This window comes from Chlorocebus sabaeus, chromosome 6 (assembly GCF_047675955.1).
Source record: "Chlorocebus sabaeus isolate Y175 chromosome 6, mChlSab1.0.hap1, whole genome shotgun sequence".
In the NCBI taxonomy this organism is placed as follows: domain Eukaryota; kingdom Metazoa; phylum Chordata; class Mammalia; order Primates; family Cercopithecidae; genus Chlorocebus; species Chlorocebus sabaeus.
In genome coordinates this window covers 51272505-51290079 of record NC_132909.1, presented here as the reverse complement: position 1 = coordinate 51290079, position 17575 = coordinate 51272505, and the positions used below count along the sequence as shown (strand labels likewise).

Sequence of the window (17575 nt, the reverse complement as noted above, 5' to 3'; positions counted from 1 at the left end):
TGTGTGTGTGTGTGTGTGTGGTTGTTTTCCTTTATCTTGATAAAGGGTGAACGTGGCACACAGGCACAAAATAAACAAGACTGACACCTGTTTCATAACTCTGGTCACTATTTTCATCTGCATCTGTCACTTCTGATGCGTCTCCAACATTTGTAACATTTCTCTGGGGAGGGATCTGACGTACCCATGCCCCACCCCTTTCTATATTTATGAGATTGAGCTGTCCACCAGCCACCCATGGGCTGATGTCTTTGGAATATGGATCTAGTACCAACAGGGTCATGAAAAGAGATGGGGTCCAATGGGCTACAGTTGGGGGGTGGTCCCGGGATACAGAGTATAGTAGCTTCTATTGGGGGATGGCGGCTTTCCAGGAGATGAGTCACAAGCTTGCCTGTGGGACTTGTGTCTTGCGGGGAGGACACAGCTGCCTCAGGTCGGGGAGACAGACAGAGTGTGCCGGGTCCCCTCTTTCCGCCGTAGCATGAAGTCTCCGGGGGTGGCTGGACTCATGGCATAGAAGACGTTGGCATTGTCAGGAATCAGGAGCTCTGGTCAGGAGTGGAGACGGTGGTAATAGGCCCTCACAACCTTGTGTCACCCTCACAGAGTACCCGGGAACCTACTACCACTCAACCTTGAACCTGAACAGCCGTGGATCCCTCTGCAGCTACTGCCAAGCAAGCTCATTCTGCTCTCACTGGGAATCTGGACAACTTCTCAATTGAAAACCTGCACCACCTCAAGCCTTCCCTTATCAAAAGCCTGGGCAACCTCCTAACATTCTCCCCCTCGTCACAGACAAGGCAACCTGCAGTAAAAGTTTGGGCAAACTGGTGGGGCGCGGTGCCTCACGCCTGTAATCCCAGCACTTTGGGAGGCCGAGGTGGGTGGATCACTGGAAGTCAGGAATTCGAAACCAGTCTGGCCAACATGGTGAAACCCCGTCTCTACTACAAACACCAAAAAAATGAGCTGGGTGTGGTGGTGCATGCCTGTCATCCCAGCTACTCAGAAGGCTGAGGCAGGAGAATCACTCGAACCTGGGAGGTGGAGGTTGCGGTGAGCCGAGATCCTGCCATTGCATTCCAGCCTGGGCGACCGCGCAAAACTCCATCTCAAAAAAAAAAAAAAAAAAAAAAAAGACAACCTGTAGTAAAAGTTTGGGCAAACTTAGACCACCCTAGACCACCCCCCAGACAACTTCCTGCTCACCCCACCCCTCCCCCACAACCACTTCCAGCCCATCTCATGCTGCTGTCACCTTGAACAACTTCCCGCTTCCAGCCTGCACAAGCTTGTGGCCTCACACTCAGCACCTGAACAACCTGAAGCATCCTGTCCTAATATCCAGCCAACCTCAGGCCATGTACTTCAGCGTGAATACCCTCAGTCCCTTGCTTCTCCCTGTCAGACAGGACAACCTCGTGCTTCCCTGCTATCCATTTGGCTCTCTCTCATCCCAAGTTCAGATAACTTCAGGGTTCCGGGGGTGAACAAACCTACTTCCTCACAAATCCAAGGCCGGATGCCCTTTAGTCTCCCATCCCTACAGGTTGAGCCTGAACAACCTCACCACGATGCTACAAACTTAAGATCAGACAAACTTCTACACTCCCTTCTCTCACTTGACCCTAGACAATCTTTTTTTTTTTTTTTTTTTGAGACAGAGTCTTGCTCTCTCGCCAGGCTGGAGTGCAGTGGCGCAATCTCGGCTCACTCCAGCCTCCGCCTCCCAGGTTCAAGCAATTCTCATGCCTCAGCCACCCGACTAGGCTTGTGCCACCACATCCAGCTAATTTTTGTATTTTTAGTAGAGACAGGGTTTCACCATGTTGGCCAGGCTGGTCTTGATTTCTTGACCTTGTGATCTGCCAGCCTCGACCTCCCAAAGTGTTGAGATTACAGGCATGAGCCACCGCGCCTGGCCTTTTTTTTTTTTTTTTTTTTTAATCGAGACAGGGTCTTGCTCTGTCGCCCAGACTGGTGTGATCTCAGTTCACTGCAGCCTCCACCTCCTAGGCTCAAGTGATCTTCCCACCTCAGCCTCCCCAGTAATTGGGACTACAGGCACATGCCACCATGCTCAGCTAATTTATGTATGTGTGTGTGTGTATATATATATATATTTTTTTTTTCTTTTTTTTTTTCTTTTTTTTGAGACAGAGTCTTGCTCTGTCGCCAGGCTGGAGTGCAGTGGTACGATCTTGGCTCACTGCAACCTCTACCTCCTGGGTTCAAGCGATCCTTCCGCCTCAGCCTCCCAAGTAGCTGAGACTACAGGCACTTGCCACCAAGCCCAGCTAATTTTTTTTCGTATTTTTAGTAAAGTCAGTGCTTCACTATGTTGGCGAGGCTGGTCTCAAACTCCTGACCTCAAGTGATCCATCTGCTTTGGCCTCCCAAAGTGTTGGGATTATAGGCGTGAGCCACCACGCCCAGCCAATTTCTGTACTTTTTTATAGATGGAGTCTCGTCATGTTGCCCAGGCTGGTCTCAAACTCCTGAGCTCAGACAATCCACCCACCTTGGCCTCCCAAAGTGTTGGGATTACAGTTGTAAGCCACCATGCCCAGCCCATCCTACAAATTTAAGGCCAGACAACCGTCTACACTCACTTCTGTCACTTGTCCGTGGACAATCTTTTTTTTGTTTGTTTGTTTTTTGAGACCGAGTCTCACTCTGTTACCCAGGATGGAGTGCAATGGCGCGATCTTGGCTCACTGCAACCTCTGCCTCCCAGGTTCAAGTGATTCTCTTGCCTCAGCCTCCCGAGTAGCTGGGACTACAGGCGCCTGAACCATGCCCAGCTATTTTTTTGTTTTGTTTTTAGTAGAGACAGGGTTTCACCATGTTGGCCAGGCTGGTCTCAAACTCCTGACCTCGTGATCCACCTGCCTTGGCCTCCCAAAGTGCTGGGATTACAGGCCTGAGCCACCACACCCAGCTCTTTTTCTTTGGGGGGGGACAGAGTCTCACTCTGTTGCCCAGGCTGAAGTGCAGTACTATGATCTCGGCTCACTGCAACCTCCGCCTTGCAGGTTCAAGCAATTATTCTCCTGCCTCAACCTCCCGAGTAGCTGGGATTACAGGAGTGTGCCACTACACCCGACTAATTTTTGTATGTTTCTTGGAGACGGGGTTTCACCACGTTCGTCAGGCTGGTCTCAAACTCCAGACCTCAAGTGATCCGCCCAGCTTGACTTTCCAAAGTGCTGGGATTACAGACATGAGCCACTGTACCTGGCCGGACCCTGGACAATCTTACTGTCTTTTAAATTCTAGGAAGATGACCTTTGGTGCCTCTCTCTCACACTGAGCCTAGACAACCTCCTGACCCTACATCATTGGGGTACAGATATTTTATGTCCTCTTACCCCCACTCTGATTATCTTACCCCTAGTCTCTGCCTGAACCACCTCACAGTCCTGTGAACCCAGGTAACCTCGGGCTCCATCCTTGAGCCTGGTCAGTCTGCTCCCCTCCCTGCTGCTCCCCATCCTGAGCTCCAAGCCATCCCTGCTCACCCCTGTCCCCAGGAAGGACTTGAAAGAGCTGATAATCACGGGCCCAGGACTGGGGTACATTGTGCTTCTGCAAGGCTCGCTGGACCACGCTGGGGGCTTTGTCCTGACTGGTCAGCTGGAAGAGAGGGGCGGGAGGTGAGGCGAGGGCCCCGGCCCCAAGGGCAGGGCAGCCCCTAGCAGACCCCCAGCCCAGCCCCTCACCAAGATGCTTCGATACAGGTTCCCGTGGTCATTGTCGATGCTGATGCGGATGATGCGGGCCTCCGAGCTCTGCTGCGCCGGGAGCGGGATTCGAGGGCTGCCCAGAGGCGAAGGGCCGGGTCTGGGCAGGTCCGGGCTCAGGGGCAGCTGCAGGCAGTAAGGGATGGAGGCTACAACTTGGCTCATCTGCAGATGCTGAGGGCTAGGAAAGCATGAACTTCTCAGCCACCACTGGTGTATTCAATAACCCCACGTTTAAAATCTCAAGAAAACATTGGCTGGGTGCAGTGGCTCACGCCTGTAATCCCCCAGCATCTTGGGAGGTTGAGGCGGGAGGATCACCTGAGGTCAGGAGTTCAAGACCAGCCTGGCCAACATGGTGAAATTCCATCTCTACTAAAAATACAAAAATGAGTGGGGCTTGGTGGCGCATGCCTATAATCCCAGCTACTCGGGAGGCTGAGGCAGGAGAATCACTTGAACTTGGGAGGCAGAGGTTGTAGTGGGCCAAGATCACACCACTGCACTCCAGCCTGGGTGACAGAGCGAGACTCCATCTCAAAAATAAATAAATAAATAAATAAATAAAATAATAAAATAAAATCTCAAGAAAACATACTACTTCTCCCTACACATGCAGAGCCTGGGACATGCAACTAGGGTACATTCACAAGCCTTCATATACACCACCCTACCATATACAGACTTTGGTTCCCTATTACAGAAACAGACGTGAACGGTGCTCATATACACAAAACCCGTGCTCATACACAAGAAATCCTGTGTACACACATATGCTGACAGTGGTTGGACACTCATAGCACGTGCCAATGAACAACCCCACACATGATCTCGTGAATACTCAGGCCCACATTTCCTCTTCTGGTATGCAGATTCTTTTCTTTTTCTTTTTTTGAGATAGAGTCTTGCTCTGTTGCCCAGGCTGGAGTGCAGTGGTGCCATCTCTGCTCACTGCAGCCTTTGCCTCCCGGGTTCAAGCAATTCTCATGCCTCACCCTCCCAAGTAGCTGGGATTACAGGCTTGTGCCACTATGCCCAGCTAATGTTTTTATTTTTAGTAGAGACGGGGTTTCACCATGTTGGCCAGGCTGGTCTCAAATTCCTGGCCTCAAGTGATCCACCAGCCTCGGCCTCCCAAAGTGCTGGGATTATAGGCATGAGCCACCACGCTCAGCCTTAAATTTCTTCATTGCCTTTTCTTTTCCTTTTTTTTTTTTTTTTTTTTAGAGGGAGCCTTGCTCTGTCACCAGGCTGGAGTGCAGTGGCACCATCTCAGCTCACTGCAACCTCCATCTCCTGGGTTCAAGTGATTCTCCTGCCTCAATCTCCCAAGTAGCTGGGACTACAAGTGTGCGCCACCATACCCAGCTAACTTTTTTTTTTTTTTTTTTTTTGAGACGGAGTCTCTCTCTGTCACCCAGGCTGGAGTGCAGTGGCTCGATCTTGGCTCACTGCAAGCTCTGTGTCCCGGGTTCACACCATTCTTCTGCCTCAGCCTCCGGAGTAGCTGGGACTGCAGGCGTTTGCCACCACACCCAGCTAATGTTTTCTATTTTTTAGTAGAGATGGGGTTTCACCGTGTTAGCCAGGATGGTCTGGAGCTCCTGACCTCGTGATCCGCCCACCTCGGCCTCCCAAAGTGCTGGGATTACAAGTGTGAGCCACCGCACCCGGCCAATTTTTGTATTTTCAGTAGAGACGGGGTTTCACCATGTTGGCCAGGATTGTCTCGATCTCTTGACCTCGTAATCTGCACACCTCGGCCTCCCAACGTGCTTGGATTACAGACTTGAGCCACTGCGCCCAGCCTCTTTTTCTTTATAAACAGTCTCTCTCTGTCATATAGGTTAGAGTGCCGTGGCATGATCGTAGCTCACTGCAGTCTCAAACTTCTGGGCTCAAGCAATCCTTCCACCTCAGCCTGCTGAGTAGCTGGGACTACACCCAGCTAATTTTTTTGACTTTTAACAGAGACAGGGTCTCACCATGTTGCCCAGGCTGGTCTTGAACTCCTGGCCTCAAGCAATCCTCCCACCTTGGCCTCCCAAAGTGCCGGGATCACAGGCAATAGGCACCATGTTTGGCATGGTATGCAGATTCTTAGGGACATACATGTCCTCAAAAAAGTGTAGGCTGGGTGCGGTGGCTCACGCCTGTAATCCCCGCACTTTGGAAGGCCGAGGTGAGTGCATTGTTTGAGCTCAGGAGTTGAGCCTGGGCAACATGGCGAGACCTCATCTCTACTAAAGACAAAAAATAGCAGGGCATGGTGGTGCACACCTGTGGTCCTAGCTACTTGGGAGGCTGAGGTGGAAGGATCACTTGAGCCTGGGGGAGGGGAGGAAGTTGTGGTGAGCTGAGATTGCACCACTGCACTTCAGCTTGGGTGACACAGCAAGAAGGCCCTGTTTCAAATAAAAAGGGGGTGTGATGTGATTGCACCCTAGATGCCCCATGGGTAAGCAGTTACACAGGTCCAGATCTGAGTACGAGTCAGATTGATGAGTGATCCCCCAAACAGGGCCATGCAGATGCATGCAATGCCCTGGATGGATAACCCGGGTGCTCAGTGCGTCTCCTGTGTACACTCCTGGCTCCACAATCCTGTGTGTACACATGTGCATGCACACACACGCACACACACACACAGAGCCTGGGTGCCCACAGGCCCGTATGCACACACAAGCTGTCTTGGTACCTTGGTGCTGGGGCCCTGGGGCCCTGGAGAGGCCGGGGGACTGCCAGCAGGAGCATCTCTGCTTCTGGGACTTGAGGGGGGAGACCCTGGGGACACACTGGGGGAGATGCAGAGGCCGAGGTGGGGTGGCTGTGCCGACTCCTGATCCCATAGTCCCTAGTCCCATCACCAAGCAGAATGCTCACCTGGAGGTGGGGGATGAGGGGTTCCCGGGACTCCAACTAGGGAATGAACTTTTCTCTCGGGAAAGTTTCCTAAGGATGGGGACAGAGGATGAAGCTAAGGCAGGAGCAGCCCCTGCTGATATCTGCCCACATCACTCCCCACACACACACCCCGAAACTCACGCACTGAGACGCTTGGTGAGGCTGATCCGCCGTTGGATTCGTGGGGAGCTGGGGCAGGAGGCAGCTGGTGGCTCAATGACCCGGGAGAGCCGGTAGCTGAGGGGGTCAACATGTGGATGAGGTGGTGGGGGCAGGAAATACAGGGGAGGGAGAGATAAGAGTTAGAATCAGTTGGGAGGTGGGTTTGGGGTGTAAGAGGGAGCAGCCAGAGGTGGCATCCCACATGTCAGGGTCAGAGTGGTAAATGAGGGTCATTAAGCATCAAGGTCTTATCAGAGATGGGACAGGATGGCTGGTCAAGAGGTCACAAAGAGATTCACAGGGTGGCACTAAGGAATCAAATTGGGTCAGGATTAAAGTCAGGGTCAGGATCGGGTGTGGTGGCTCACACCTGTAATCCTAGCACTTTGGGAGGCCGAGGCGAGAGGATTGCTTTGGGTCAGGAGTTCGAAACCGGCCTGGCCAATATAGTGAAATCCCATCCGTACTAAAAATGCAAAAAATTAGCCGGGTGTGGTCGCTTGCGCCTATAATTGCTGCTACTCGGGAGGCTGAGGCAGGAGAATTGCTTGAACCTGGGAGGCGGAGGCTGCAGTGAGCCAAGATCGTGCCACTGCACTCCAGCCTGGGCAACAGATCGAGAGTCTGTTTCAAAAATAAATAAATAAAATAAAAAAATAAAGTCAGGGTCAGACTGGGGTCTGGTCACCACTGGGGTCAATGGTTAGGGTCACAGTTATATAGAAAGAAAGTATACAGTTGTGATAGTCAAGTTGGACAAATAAACACGAAAGTTGGAGACAGTTACTCAGAACTGAGGGTCAAGGGTTGGGGTCAGAGAGTCAGATTCAGATGAGGGGTCATGGGTCAGATAGGACCAAACATGGGGAAGTCAACACTTGGGACAGTTGAGTTGAATGACCAGCTGAATATGCTAAAGTTGAGGTCAGAAAATCAGATGGGGTCAAAATTGAGATAAGAGATCAATTGTGACTTTTTTTTTTTTTTTTTTTTGAGACAGGGTCTTACTCTGTTACCTAGACTGGAGCTGCAGTGGTGTGATTCTGGCTTACTCCAACCTCCGCCTCCCAGGCTCCAGCGATCCTCCCACCTCAGCCTCCCAAGTAGCTGGGACCAATGGCACTCAACACCACGTTCAGCTAATTTTTGTATTTTTTTGTAGAGATGGGGTTTCGCCATGTTGCCCAGGCTGGTCTCAAACTCCTGGGCTCAAACGATCCACCCACCTTGGCCTCCCAAGTGCTGGGATTACACGTGTGAACTACCAGGCCCAGTCTATTTGATTCGGCTGGAGATACTGCAAGGTCACAGGTTGTAGGGGGGTCAGGGCTCAAGAGGGGGTCTTGGGAGGAGCTGGAGGTGTGTACGGAGTGGGTGGAATCCAGTTCGTGACCAGGATCGGCTGGGGTGGGGCCAGGACAGGCTACAGGGTGATCACCTCTGCTCCTCACTGAGCTGGCGCTGGGCATGCAGGGCAGCCAGGATGGGCGGGTGGGGGCTCAGGGTGTAGCTCTGACAGCGCCTCTGCAGCTGCTGGATGCGGGCCAGGATCTCCCACTCCTGGTGGATGAGCCTCTGAGACTCTACCCCTGTCCCACCCACACCCCACCCTCAGGCACCACCCCCACACCCACTGTAGCCTCCACTCACCTTCCTCCTCTTCTCAAAGTTAATGAGATCCCCCTGGGGGCAAAGGATGTCTGAATTGCAGCACCCAGGGTCAAGGGTCAAGGTCCGGGGCTGGGATGTCAGGAGCCCCACTGTGGGGCGATGTCAGGAGTACAGGTAGGATCAAGGGTGGATATCGGGGCAAGTGGAGCTGGGGTCAGGGGTCAAGGGTCAGGGATCAGACCTCCAACATATCCGGCAGGGCTGTGTCCAGCATAACCAGGTCCGTGAGGAAGGTGCCAAGGTAAGGCACAGGGCCTGGGGGTGGTTTCTGCGGCCCCCAAAGCTCCAGTCACTCAGGGCCATAACTGACCCCATCAACCTCCACGCCCCTCCCTGAAGGTCCCACTTGTCCCCATCCCAAACTGTAATCACTCACCGAGGGCAGGCTGCCTGGGGTGTTGTCCTCTTTTTGGGATCCCTCAGTGGCCTCCTCCTGGGGGAAGAGAAAAACTGAGCAGGCCTGGGGTCTCCTCAGACAATTCCTCAGGGACGATGCCTGCAGACCCATTGTATATACCCTTCGTGCTTTGAGTAATATAAAGCCAGTGGTAGGCCAGGTGCGATGGCTCATGCCTGTAATCCCAGCACTGTGGGAGGCCAAGGCAAGCAGATCATGTGAGGTCAGGAGTTCAAGACCACCCTGGCCATTATGGTGAAACCCCATCTCTACTAAAAATACAAAAATTAGCCAGGTTTGGTGGCTTACACCTGTAGTCCCAGCTACTTGGGAGGCTGAGGCAGAAGGATAGCTTGAACCTGGGAAGCAGAGGCTGCAGTGAGCCGAGATCGCACCACTGCACTCCAGCCTGGGCGACAGAGCAAGACTCCCTCTCAAAAAAAAAACTATTTTTTAAAGGCCGGACATGGTGGCTCACGCCTGTAATCCCAGCACTTTTGAAGGCTGAGGCTGGCGGATCACATGAGGTAAGGAGTTGAGACCAGCCTAGCTAACAGAGTGAAACCCTGTTTCTACTAAAAATACAAAAAACTAGCTGGGCATGGTAGCTTGTTTCTGTAATCTCAGCTACTCGGGAGGCTGAGGCAGGAGAATCGTTTGAACCCAGGAGGCGGAGGTTGCAGTGAGCCGAGATCGCACCATTGCACTCCAACTTGGGCAACAAGACCAAAACATCTCAAAAAAAAAAAAAAAAAAAGAAGAAGCCAGTGGTGAAGGCCCACTCTAGAAGCCAGACCACCTTGGGTGGGGGTAGAGAGGAGATAAACAGCAGGGAGAGGGCTCTCCCATAAGAGGTGGGGCTTGTAGGGGTGGTGGTCCCCAGGGCTGGCCTTAACAAGGAGAGAACCCTTGTCTGCAACTGGATGGCACAGGCCTGCCAAGGATCTCCTGGGTATCCTGAATTTGCTGTTGTTTATTTACCTTTTATTTTATTTTATTTTATTTTGAGATAGAGTCTCACTTTGTCACTCAGGCTGGAGTGTAGTGGCATGATCTTGGCTCACTGGAGCCTTGACAGCCCGAGTTCAAGCAATCCTCCCACCTCAGCCTCCTGAGTAGCTGTGACTACAGGTGTGCACCACCAACGCCCAGCTAATTTTTGTACTTTTTTGCAGAGATGGGGTTTTGCCATGTTGCCCAGGTTGGTCTCAAACTCCTGGGCTCAAGTGGTCCTCTCACCTCGGCCTCCCAAGTGCTGGGATTATAGGTGTGAGCCACAGAGCCCAGCTCCTGTGCTGTTTCAGGTGCCGGGCAGGCAACAGTGAACAAAAAAGACAAAATTTGGCTGGGAGTGATGGCTCACGCCTGTAATGCCAGCACGTTGGGAAGCCAAGGCAGGTGGATCACCTCAGGTCAGGGATTCAAGACCACCCTGGCCAACATGACAAAACCCCCTCTCTACCAAATACAAAAATTAGCCAGGCGTGGTGGCGGGTGCCTGTAATCCTAGCTACTTGGGAGGCTGAGGCAGAGACAATTGCTTGATCCTGGGAGGTGGAGGTTGCAGTGAGCCAAGATCGTGCCACTGCATTCCAGTCTGGGTGACGGAGTGAGACTCCATCTCAATACAAACAAAGAAACAAACAAACAAAAAAACAATGACGACAACAACAACAAAAAACCAGATGTGTGGTTTTGGGGATGATGGAGGCTGGGAAGGCCTCTCAGAGGCAGGGACATTTGATCAGAGACCAGAAGGAGGTGAGTGAGCAAGTTGCAGGCACACCTTGAGGGGTGGAGAATGTTCCAGGCCCAAGCATCTATTCTAGATTCACTGTAAAAAGCACTGCCTGATTGCAATGAGAATCTAAATCTTGCTTATAAATAAGCCAGACTTTTGACACACATTTTTTAGTTTTGCTTATCAAGGTAAAGTCCTCAGAACTTTTTTTTTTTTTTTTTTGTTCCCACCCTGTGCTATGACTCTGGCCTTAAGTAACCTTTTCTTTGTGCTTTCTTGTGTTTTGCTGAGTGAATAAATAGGGCAGTCACTGACTGTGAACTCTAAGGCAGGAAGTAAAGAAAAGAAAAACGTGCAACCCGCCAGGGACAAGTGTAAGGTCATTGCTGAGCGGTAGGGAAGGACAGAGTGTCCTGACCACAGCAGGGCGATTCTCCCTGCCTGGCCCCAAGTCCCTCCCCCAACTTCCTGGGCCTAAAATCCCCGGGGTCTGCATCCATCTCTACCTGGAAAAGAATCTCTCTACTGCTGAGGTGATTGTTCTCATCGGAGAAAATCTGCGAAAGTTTCCTGAAAGTAGATAGCGGTTCCCTGGGAGGACAGGAAAAGGGTGGTCAGGGGTCAGTGGCTTGGAAGGGTCAGACCTGGGATGGGGTGGGGAAGAGGTCCCGCCCCAGCTCACCGGCTTACGGCCCCCCAGCTGCGCTTGAGCCGGTAGATGGGGTTAGATTGCAGGGCCGACAGGATGGCGCGCAAGGAGGAGAAGTTCCGCAGTTCTCGGCAGCGCTGCCAGGCGGTGGGGACGCAGGTCAGACGCAGGCATTATCCACCTTTCATCCTGAAACTTCTTCGCCATTTTTTTTTTTTTTTTTTTTTTTTTTTTTTGAGACGGAGTCTCGCTCTGTCGCCCAGGCTGGAGCGCAGTGGCCGGATCTCAGCTCACTGCAAGCTCCGCCTCCCGGGTTCACGCCATTCTCCTGCCTCAGCCTCCCGAGTAGCTGGGACTACAGGCGCCGCCACCTCGCCCGGCTAGTTTTTTGTATTTTTTTTTTTTTTAGTAGAGACGGGGTTTCACCGTGTTAGCCAGGATGGTCTTGATCTCCTGACGTCGTGATCCGCCCGTCTCGGCCTCCCAAAGTGCTGGGATTACAGGCTTGAGCCACCACGCCCGGCCTTTTTTTTTTTTTTTTTTAAGAGATAGGGTCTATGGCCCAGGCTGGAGTGCAGTGGCTCGATCATAACTCACTGGCAGCCTCGAACTCCTGGGCTTAAGCGATCCACATGCCTCAGCCTCCTGCCTCAGTAGCTGGGACTACAGGAGCTTGCCATCGTGTACGGCTAATTTTTATTTTATTTTTATTTATTTTTATTTTTTATTTTTTAGACAGTCTCGCTTTATCCCCCAGGCTGGAATGCAATAGCCCGATCTCGGCTCACTGCAACCTCCGCCTCCCAGGTTCAAGCGATTATCCTGCCTCAGCCTCCCAAGTAGCTGGGATTACAGAGGCACACCACCACACCAGGCGAATTTTTTTTTTTTTGTAAGTCTAATTTTTTTTTTTTCTTTTTGAGACGGTGTCTCGCTCTGTCGCCCAGGCTGGAGTTCAGTCTCCGCTCACTGCAAGCTCCGCCTCCCGGGTTCGGGCAAGTCTCAGTCTCAGTCTCAGTCTCAGCCTCCCGAGTAGCTGGGACCACAGGAGCCCGCCACCACGCCCGGCTAATTTTTTTTTTGTATTTTTTAGTAGAGACGGGGTTTCACCGTGTTAGCCAGGATAATCTCGATCTCCTGACCTCGTGATCTGCCCGCCTCGGCCTCCCAAAGTGCTGGGATGACAGGCGTGAGCCACGGCGCCCGGCCTGTAAGTCTAATTTTTAATTTTTGTTGTTGTCGTTGTTAAGAAATATTGGTCTCACTATGTTGCCTAGTCTGGTCTCAAACTCTAGGGTTCAAGCGATCCTCCCTCTCCCCAGAGGGTTGGGATTACAGGAGTGAGTCACTGCGCCCGGCCTGATCCGGTGACTTCTGACGCCAGATCGGACACCTGGATCTTGTCTCACGGACAAGCTACCAAGACTCCCACTCACGCCCCAGGAGTCCCTTCCTCCCTCCTCCCTCGGGCTCCAGCCCCTCCCCCAGCTGCCCCTCCAGCCTCTACCTCCGATCTTGACTTCTCGGGTCCGGGCTCCCTACTTCTCCCAGCTCCCTTGGGACCTAGTCGTGCCCGCAGCCTCTCTGCAGGACCCAGACCCTCCTCCCTGAACCCAAGTCTTATCCTAGGCATCAACTTTCCACCCCCTTCCCTCCCTCGCCTAGACACGCCCCTGTCTCTCTCCCGAGCCCTCGTTTCTTCTCCTTGCCCCAGGGCCCGCCCCTGCATCCCCTCCTTGCGCCCCCAACACACCTGGGCGATGCGGATCCACTTCTCCAGCCGCTGCGCCCTCTGCGGGGCGGTCAAGCCCGGCGCTCCGAGCACAGAACCCAGCACACAGCCGGTCACTTTGTTGAACTGGGCCACGGTGGCGCGCACAGTGGGGGAGGCGCCTGCAGCCCCCGGCCGGTCCCTCTGCGACCACACGGAGCCCAGGCACTCGTAGGGCCTCACCTTGGAGAAGAGCTCCTGGGCCAGGGGAGGGGTGTAGGATTGGTGCTTAGGAGAACCTGTCCCCTCACTGTGGCTCATCCCGACCCAGTCAGGGATCCTCACCAAGTCCATGAGGGTCAGCTGCTCGGCCACCTCGTCCACGCTGAAGTCCAGGAGCTGGGGAGCTTGCGGCATGAGTCCTTCCTCTTCCTCCGCGCAGGCCTCTGCAGAGTCTGGGTCAGAAGTTTGGGCAACTCTGGGAGGTCCTGATCATTAGAAAGGGTTACAAACTCTCCAGTTTGAATCCAAGACTGGCTGTGTGACCTTGGGCAAGTCCCTGTCCCTCTCTGAGCCTCACTTTCCTCATTTGTAAAACGGAGAACTCTCTGATTTTTTTTTTTTTTTTTTTTTTTTTTTCTGTGACAGTCTTACTCTGTTGCCCAGGCTGGAGTGCAATGGCGCAATCTCAGCTCACTGCAACCTCCGCCTCCCAGGTTCAAGTGATTCTCCTGCCTCAGTCTTCGGAGTAGCTGGGATTACAGGCATGTGCCACCATGCCCGGCTAATTTTAGTATTTTTAATAGAGACGAGCTTTCACCATGTTGGCCAGGCTGGTCTCAAATTCCTGACCTCAAGTGATCTGTCCGCCTGGGCCTCCCAAAGTGCTGGGATTACAGGTGTGAGCCACCACGCCCAGCCCTGAATGTTTTTAAGGATGTAACAGCAACAGTAATGTTCACTAAGCAGCTAGTGTGGATTTATTCAGTAACTCACCACACCAGTCCAGTGAGGGAGGTACTGTTATTTATCCAGCTTTTACAGTTAAGTAAAGGGAGGCAAAGAACAATTTGTCACACCTTCGGTGAATGGCGGGTCAGGTATTTGAAGCCAGGTACTCAAAGTCCAAATAAGAAAATAAAGCTTTGTGATTTTGAATATGTATTAGGATAAGATTAATCTGACCTCTTTTTTTGGAAAGAGGTGATATGACTTCCTGGTTCAGGTAAGGCTATTGTCAGAAAGTCTCAAACTCAAATGCAAACTTGTCCACTAGTTTGCTGTGTAAAGCATGTGTTTTAACCTCTCTGTGCAGTTTTTTTTTTTTTTTTTTTTTTGAATGGAGTCTGACTCTGTCTCCCAGGCTGGAGTGCAATGGTGCGATCTTGGCTCACTGCAACCTCTGCCTCCGGGGTTCAACCAATGCTCCTGCCTCAGTCTCCCAAGTAGCTGGGATTATAGGCAAGAGCCACCACACCCAGCTAACTTTTGTATTTTTGTAGAGACAGGGTTTCACCATATTGGCCAGGTTGGTCTTGAACTCCTGATCTCAAGTGATCTGCCTGCCTAGGCTTCCCAAAGTTCTGGGATTGCAGGAGTGAGCTCTGTCTTCTTTTTGAAACAGGCTCTCACTTTGAAATAGGGTCACACAAGCTGGAGTACAGTGGTGTGATCACAGTTCACCGCAGCCTCAACCTTTTGGGCTCCAGCGATCCTCCTGCCTCAGCCTCCTGAGTTGCTGGAACTACAGGCACACACCCAGCTAATTTTTTATTTTTTGTACAGACAGGGTCTCATTATGTTGCCAGGCTGGTCTCAAACACCTGAGCTCAAGCGATCCTCCCTCTTGGCTTCCCAAAGTTTTGAGATTGCAGGCGTGAGCCAGTGCACTTGGCTGTGGATTTCGTTTTTGTTTTTGTTTAAGGTCATGCATACCAGACTGCTATAAAGTGCTCAACAAATATGAATAATTTTATTTAGTGGATTTTGATGGTGGCGCCCCCTAAGGGAAACTTTGGAAGTTGGGATCTTGAATTGTGCCCTCCAGCCTCCAAATGTCTCTCCAGACATTTGTGTCTTTGAATAACCTGTTTGTGGCTGGTACCAAGGTAGTGACTTATCTCAGTTGAGTGTTCACAGGTGCAGATCGAACTCCTTGTTCTACTCTTTCCCCACTTCTCACTACTGCACTTGATTTGTCTTTAAGAAAGGAAGAAGGGGCCTGGCACAGTGGCTCACGCCTGTAATCCCAGCACTTTGGGAGGCCGAGACAGGCGGATCACAAGGTCAGGAGATCGAGACCATCCTGGCTAACACAGTGAAACCCCGTCTCTACTAAAAAATAGAAAAAATTAGCCAAGCGTGGTGGCGGGCGCCTGTAGTCCCAGCTACCCAGGAGGCTGAGGCAGGAGAATGGCCCGGAAGGCGGAGCTTGTAGTGAGCCAAGAACATGCCACTGCACTCCAGTCTGGGTGACAGAGGGAGACTCCATCTCAAAAAACTAAACAACAACAACAACAACAAAACAAAAACACAAAGGAAAAACTTGTTTGCAACAATCTGCACCTACCTACAACCTGACTATTTTGTTCATAAACACAAATTGTTTTGGCTCCAAGAATGCAAGGACCATGAAAGTCTGGGCTTTGTTTTGTTTGCAAGTTGCAAATGTTGTTCACAAGTTTAGAAAATGACGTCCCCAGCACCTAGGTTGCTGTCTTTGCCTCACCAGTGTTCTCCCCTGCATTAGTTGGTGCTTGTTGCTGTCAGTGCAATAGCACTGTGACACTGCACTGTGATGCTAGGACAGGCAAAGACACGGGACAACCTCATCATGTGTCCCAGTGGGGCATACCCAAGCATTACCCACTGAACAAATGGTTTATTGCTGTGTAAATTACTCTCACTTTCCTCCTCCTTTGTACTAGTTATGGCATCATACTATGATTTTATTTATTTATTTTGTGACGGAGTCTTGCTCTGTTGCCCAGGCTGGAGTGCAGTGGCTTGATCTTGGCTCACAGCAACCTCTGCCTCCAGGGTTCAAGCGATTCTCCTGCCTCAGCATCCCGGGTAGTTGAGACTACAGGAGGTGCCACTATACCCAGCTATTTTTTTTTTTTTTTTTTTAAGTAGTGATGGGGTTTCACCATGTTGGCCAGACTGGTCTTGAACTCCTGACCTCAGGTGATCCCCCTGCCTCGGCTTCCCAAAGTGCTGGGATTACAGGTATGAGCCACCACACCCTGCCCCACCCAATACTATTATTTAAAAATAATCTTTGTAAATCTGTGTAATTACCTCTTTCCTCTTGAATTAGGACAGGTGGCATTGCAAAATATTAGTTTTTAAAAGTGGGTACTGGGCTGGGCACACCTATAATCCCCGCATTTTTGGAGGTTGAGGTAGGAGGATTACTTGAGACCAGGAGTTTGAGACCAGCCTGGGCAGCATAGTGAGACCCCATCTCTACAGAAAAAAATTTTTTAAAGTTGCACATCCTCATGCACACCTGTAGTCTCACCTACTCAAGAGGCTTAGGAGGGAGGATCTCTTGAGCCCAGGAGGTCAAGGCTGCAGTGAGCTGTGATCATGTCATGGCATTCCAACCTGGGTGACAGAGCAAGAAACTGTCTCCCTGCTCAAAAAAAAGTGGTCACTGGAAAAAAATGCCCCTACATCTAATCAAACCTTTAAATGTTACAGCAATAATGGGGATAGAGAAACATGCTACATGAAACTATGAGGAAGCAAACAGGTAAGTCCAAAAGAACGTGAGGCATACCTCAGGACACATGACCCATTTATTTTTTTTGCCCTCTAATGGCTTCAAACAAGAGGCAATGGGGATCTGTTACAGAATAAAAGAGACTTAAGAACAAACAACCAGTCAGGGGCGGTGATGTCTGTAATCCTGACACTTTGGGAGGCCCAGGTGGGCAGATCTCTAGAGGTTAGGAGTTCGAGACCAGCCTGGCCAACATGGCGAAACCCCCTCACTACTAAAAATACAAAAATTAGCTGGGCGTGATGGTGGGCACCTGTAATCTCAGCTACTCAGGCAGCTGAGGCAGGAGAATCACTTGAACCCAGGAGGCAGAGGTTGCCGTGAGCCGAGATCACACCATTGTACACCAGCCTGGACAACAGAGTGAGACTCCATCTCAAAAAAAAAAAAAAAAAAAAAAAGGAAAAAGAGAGAGAGAAGCAAACAACCAACTGCCTTGAGTAGATCTTCTTTGGATTTCAATTTGAAGAAACAACGACTCCTCCTTCCCACAGCTCTGTCGCCTAGACTGGAGTGTAGGGACATGCTCACAGCTCACGGCAGCCTTGATTTTCTGGGGTCAAGAGATCCTCCCACCTCAGCATCCTAAGTAGCTGGGACTATAGGCACGTGCCACAACACCTGGCCAGAAACAACTGTCAAAAAAATGTAGGGCTGGGCGCGGTGGTAGGCACCTGTGGTCCCAGCTACTCAGGAGGCTGAGGTGGGAGGGTCAGGAGTTCAAGCCCAGCCCAGGCAAAATAGGAAGACCCAGTGTCCAAAAAAAAAACAGGTTCAGGCGCAAGCGGGGGATTTGAATATTTG

The 17575-nt window shown here is 51.4% G+C and overlaps 1 protein-coding gene across 10 annotated transcripts in view; it reads right to left on the bottom strand.

The window, feature by feature from the left end:
- The window catches only part of RGL3 (ral guanine nucleotide dissociation stimulator like 3), a 31528-nt gene that overhangs the window by 5787 nt on the left and 8166 nt on the right, over window positions 1–17575 (bottom strand). The window contains exons 6-19 of one of the 10 annotated variants that reach the window (XM_037992131.2): window positions 13330–13472; window positions 13027–13242; window positions 11307–11410; window positions 11131–11215; window positions 8863–8919; window positions 8668–8754; window positions 8466–8498; window positions 8254–8375; window positions 6795–6890; window positions 6633–6701; window positions 6448–6544; window positions 3729–3875; window positions 3528–3642; window positions 87–551 (exon numbers count right to left, since the gene is read on the bottom strand). In XM_037992131.2, the coding sequence (XP_037848059.2) occupies window positions 433–551; window positions 3528–3642; window positions 3729–3875; window positions 6448–6544; window positions 6633–6701; window positions 6795–6890; window positions 8254–8375; window positions 8466–8498; window positions 8668–8754; window positions 8863–8919; window positions 11131–11215; window positions 11307–11410; window positions 13027–13242; window positions 13330–13472 (1490 nt within the window). In that variant the 3' untranslated portion in view covers window positions 87–432. The other 9 variants (XM_073016931.1, XM_073016934.1, XM_073016932.1 and 6 more) reach the window with 9 other exon arrangements.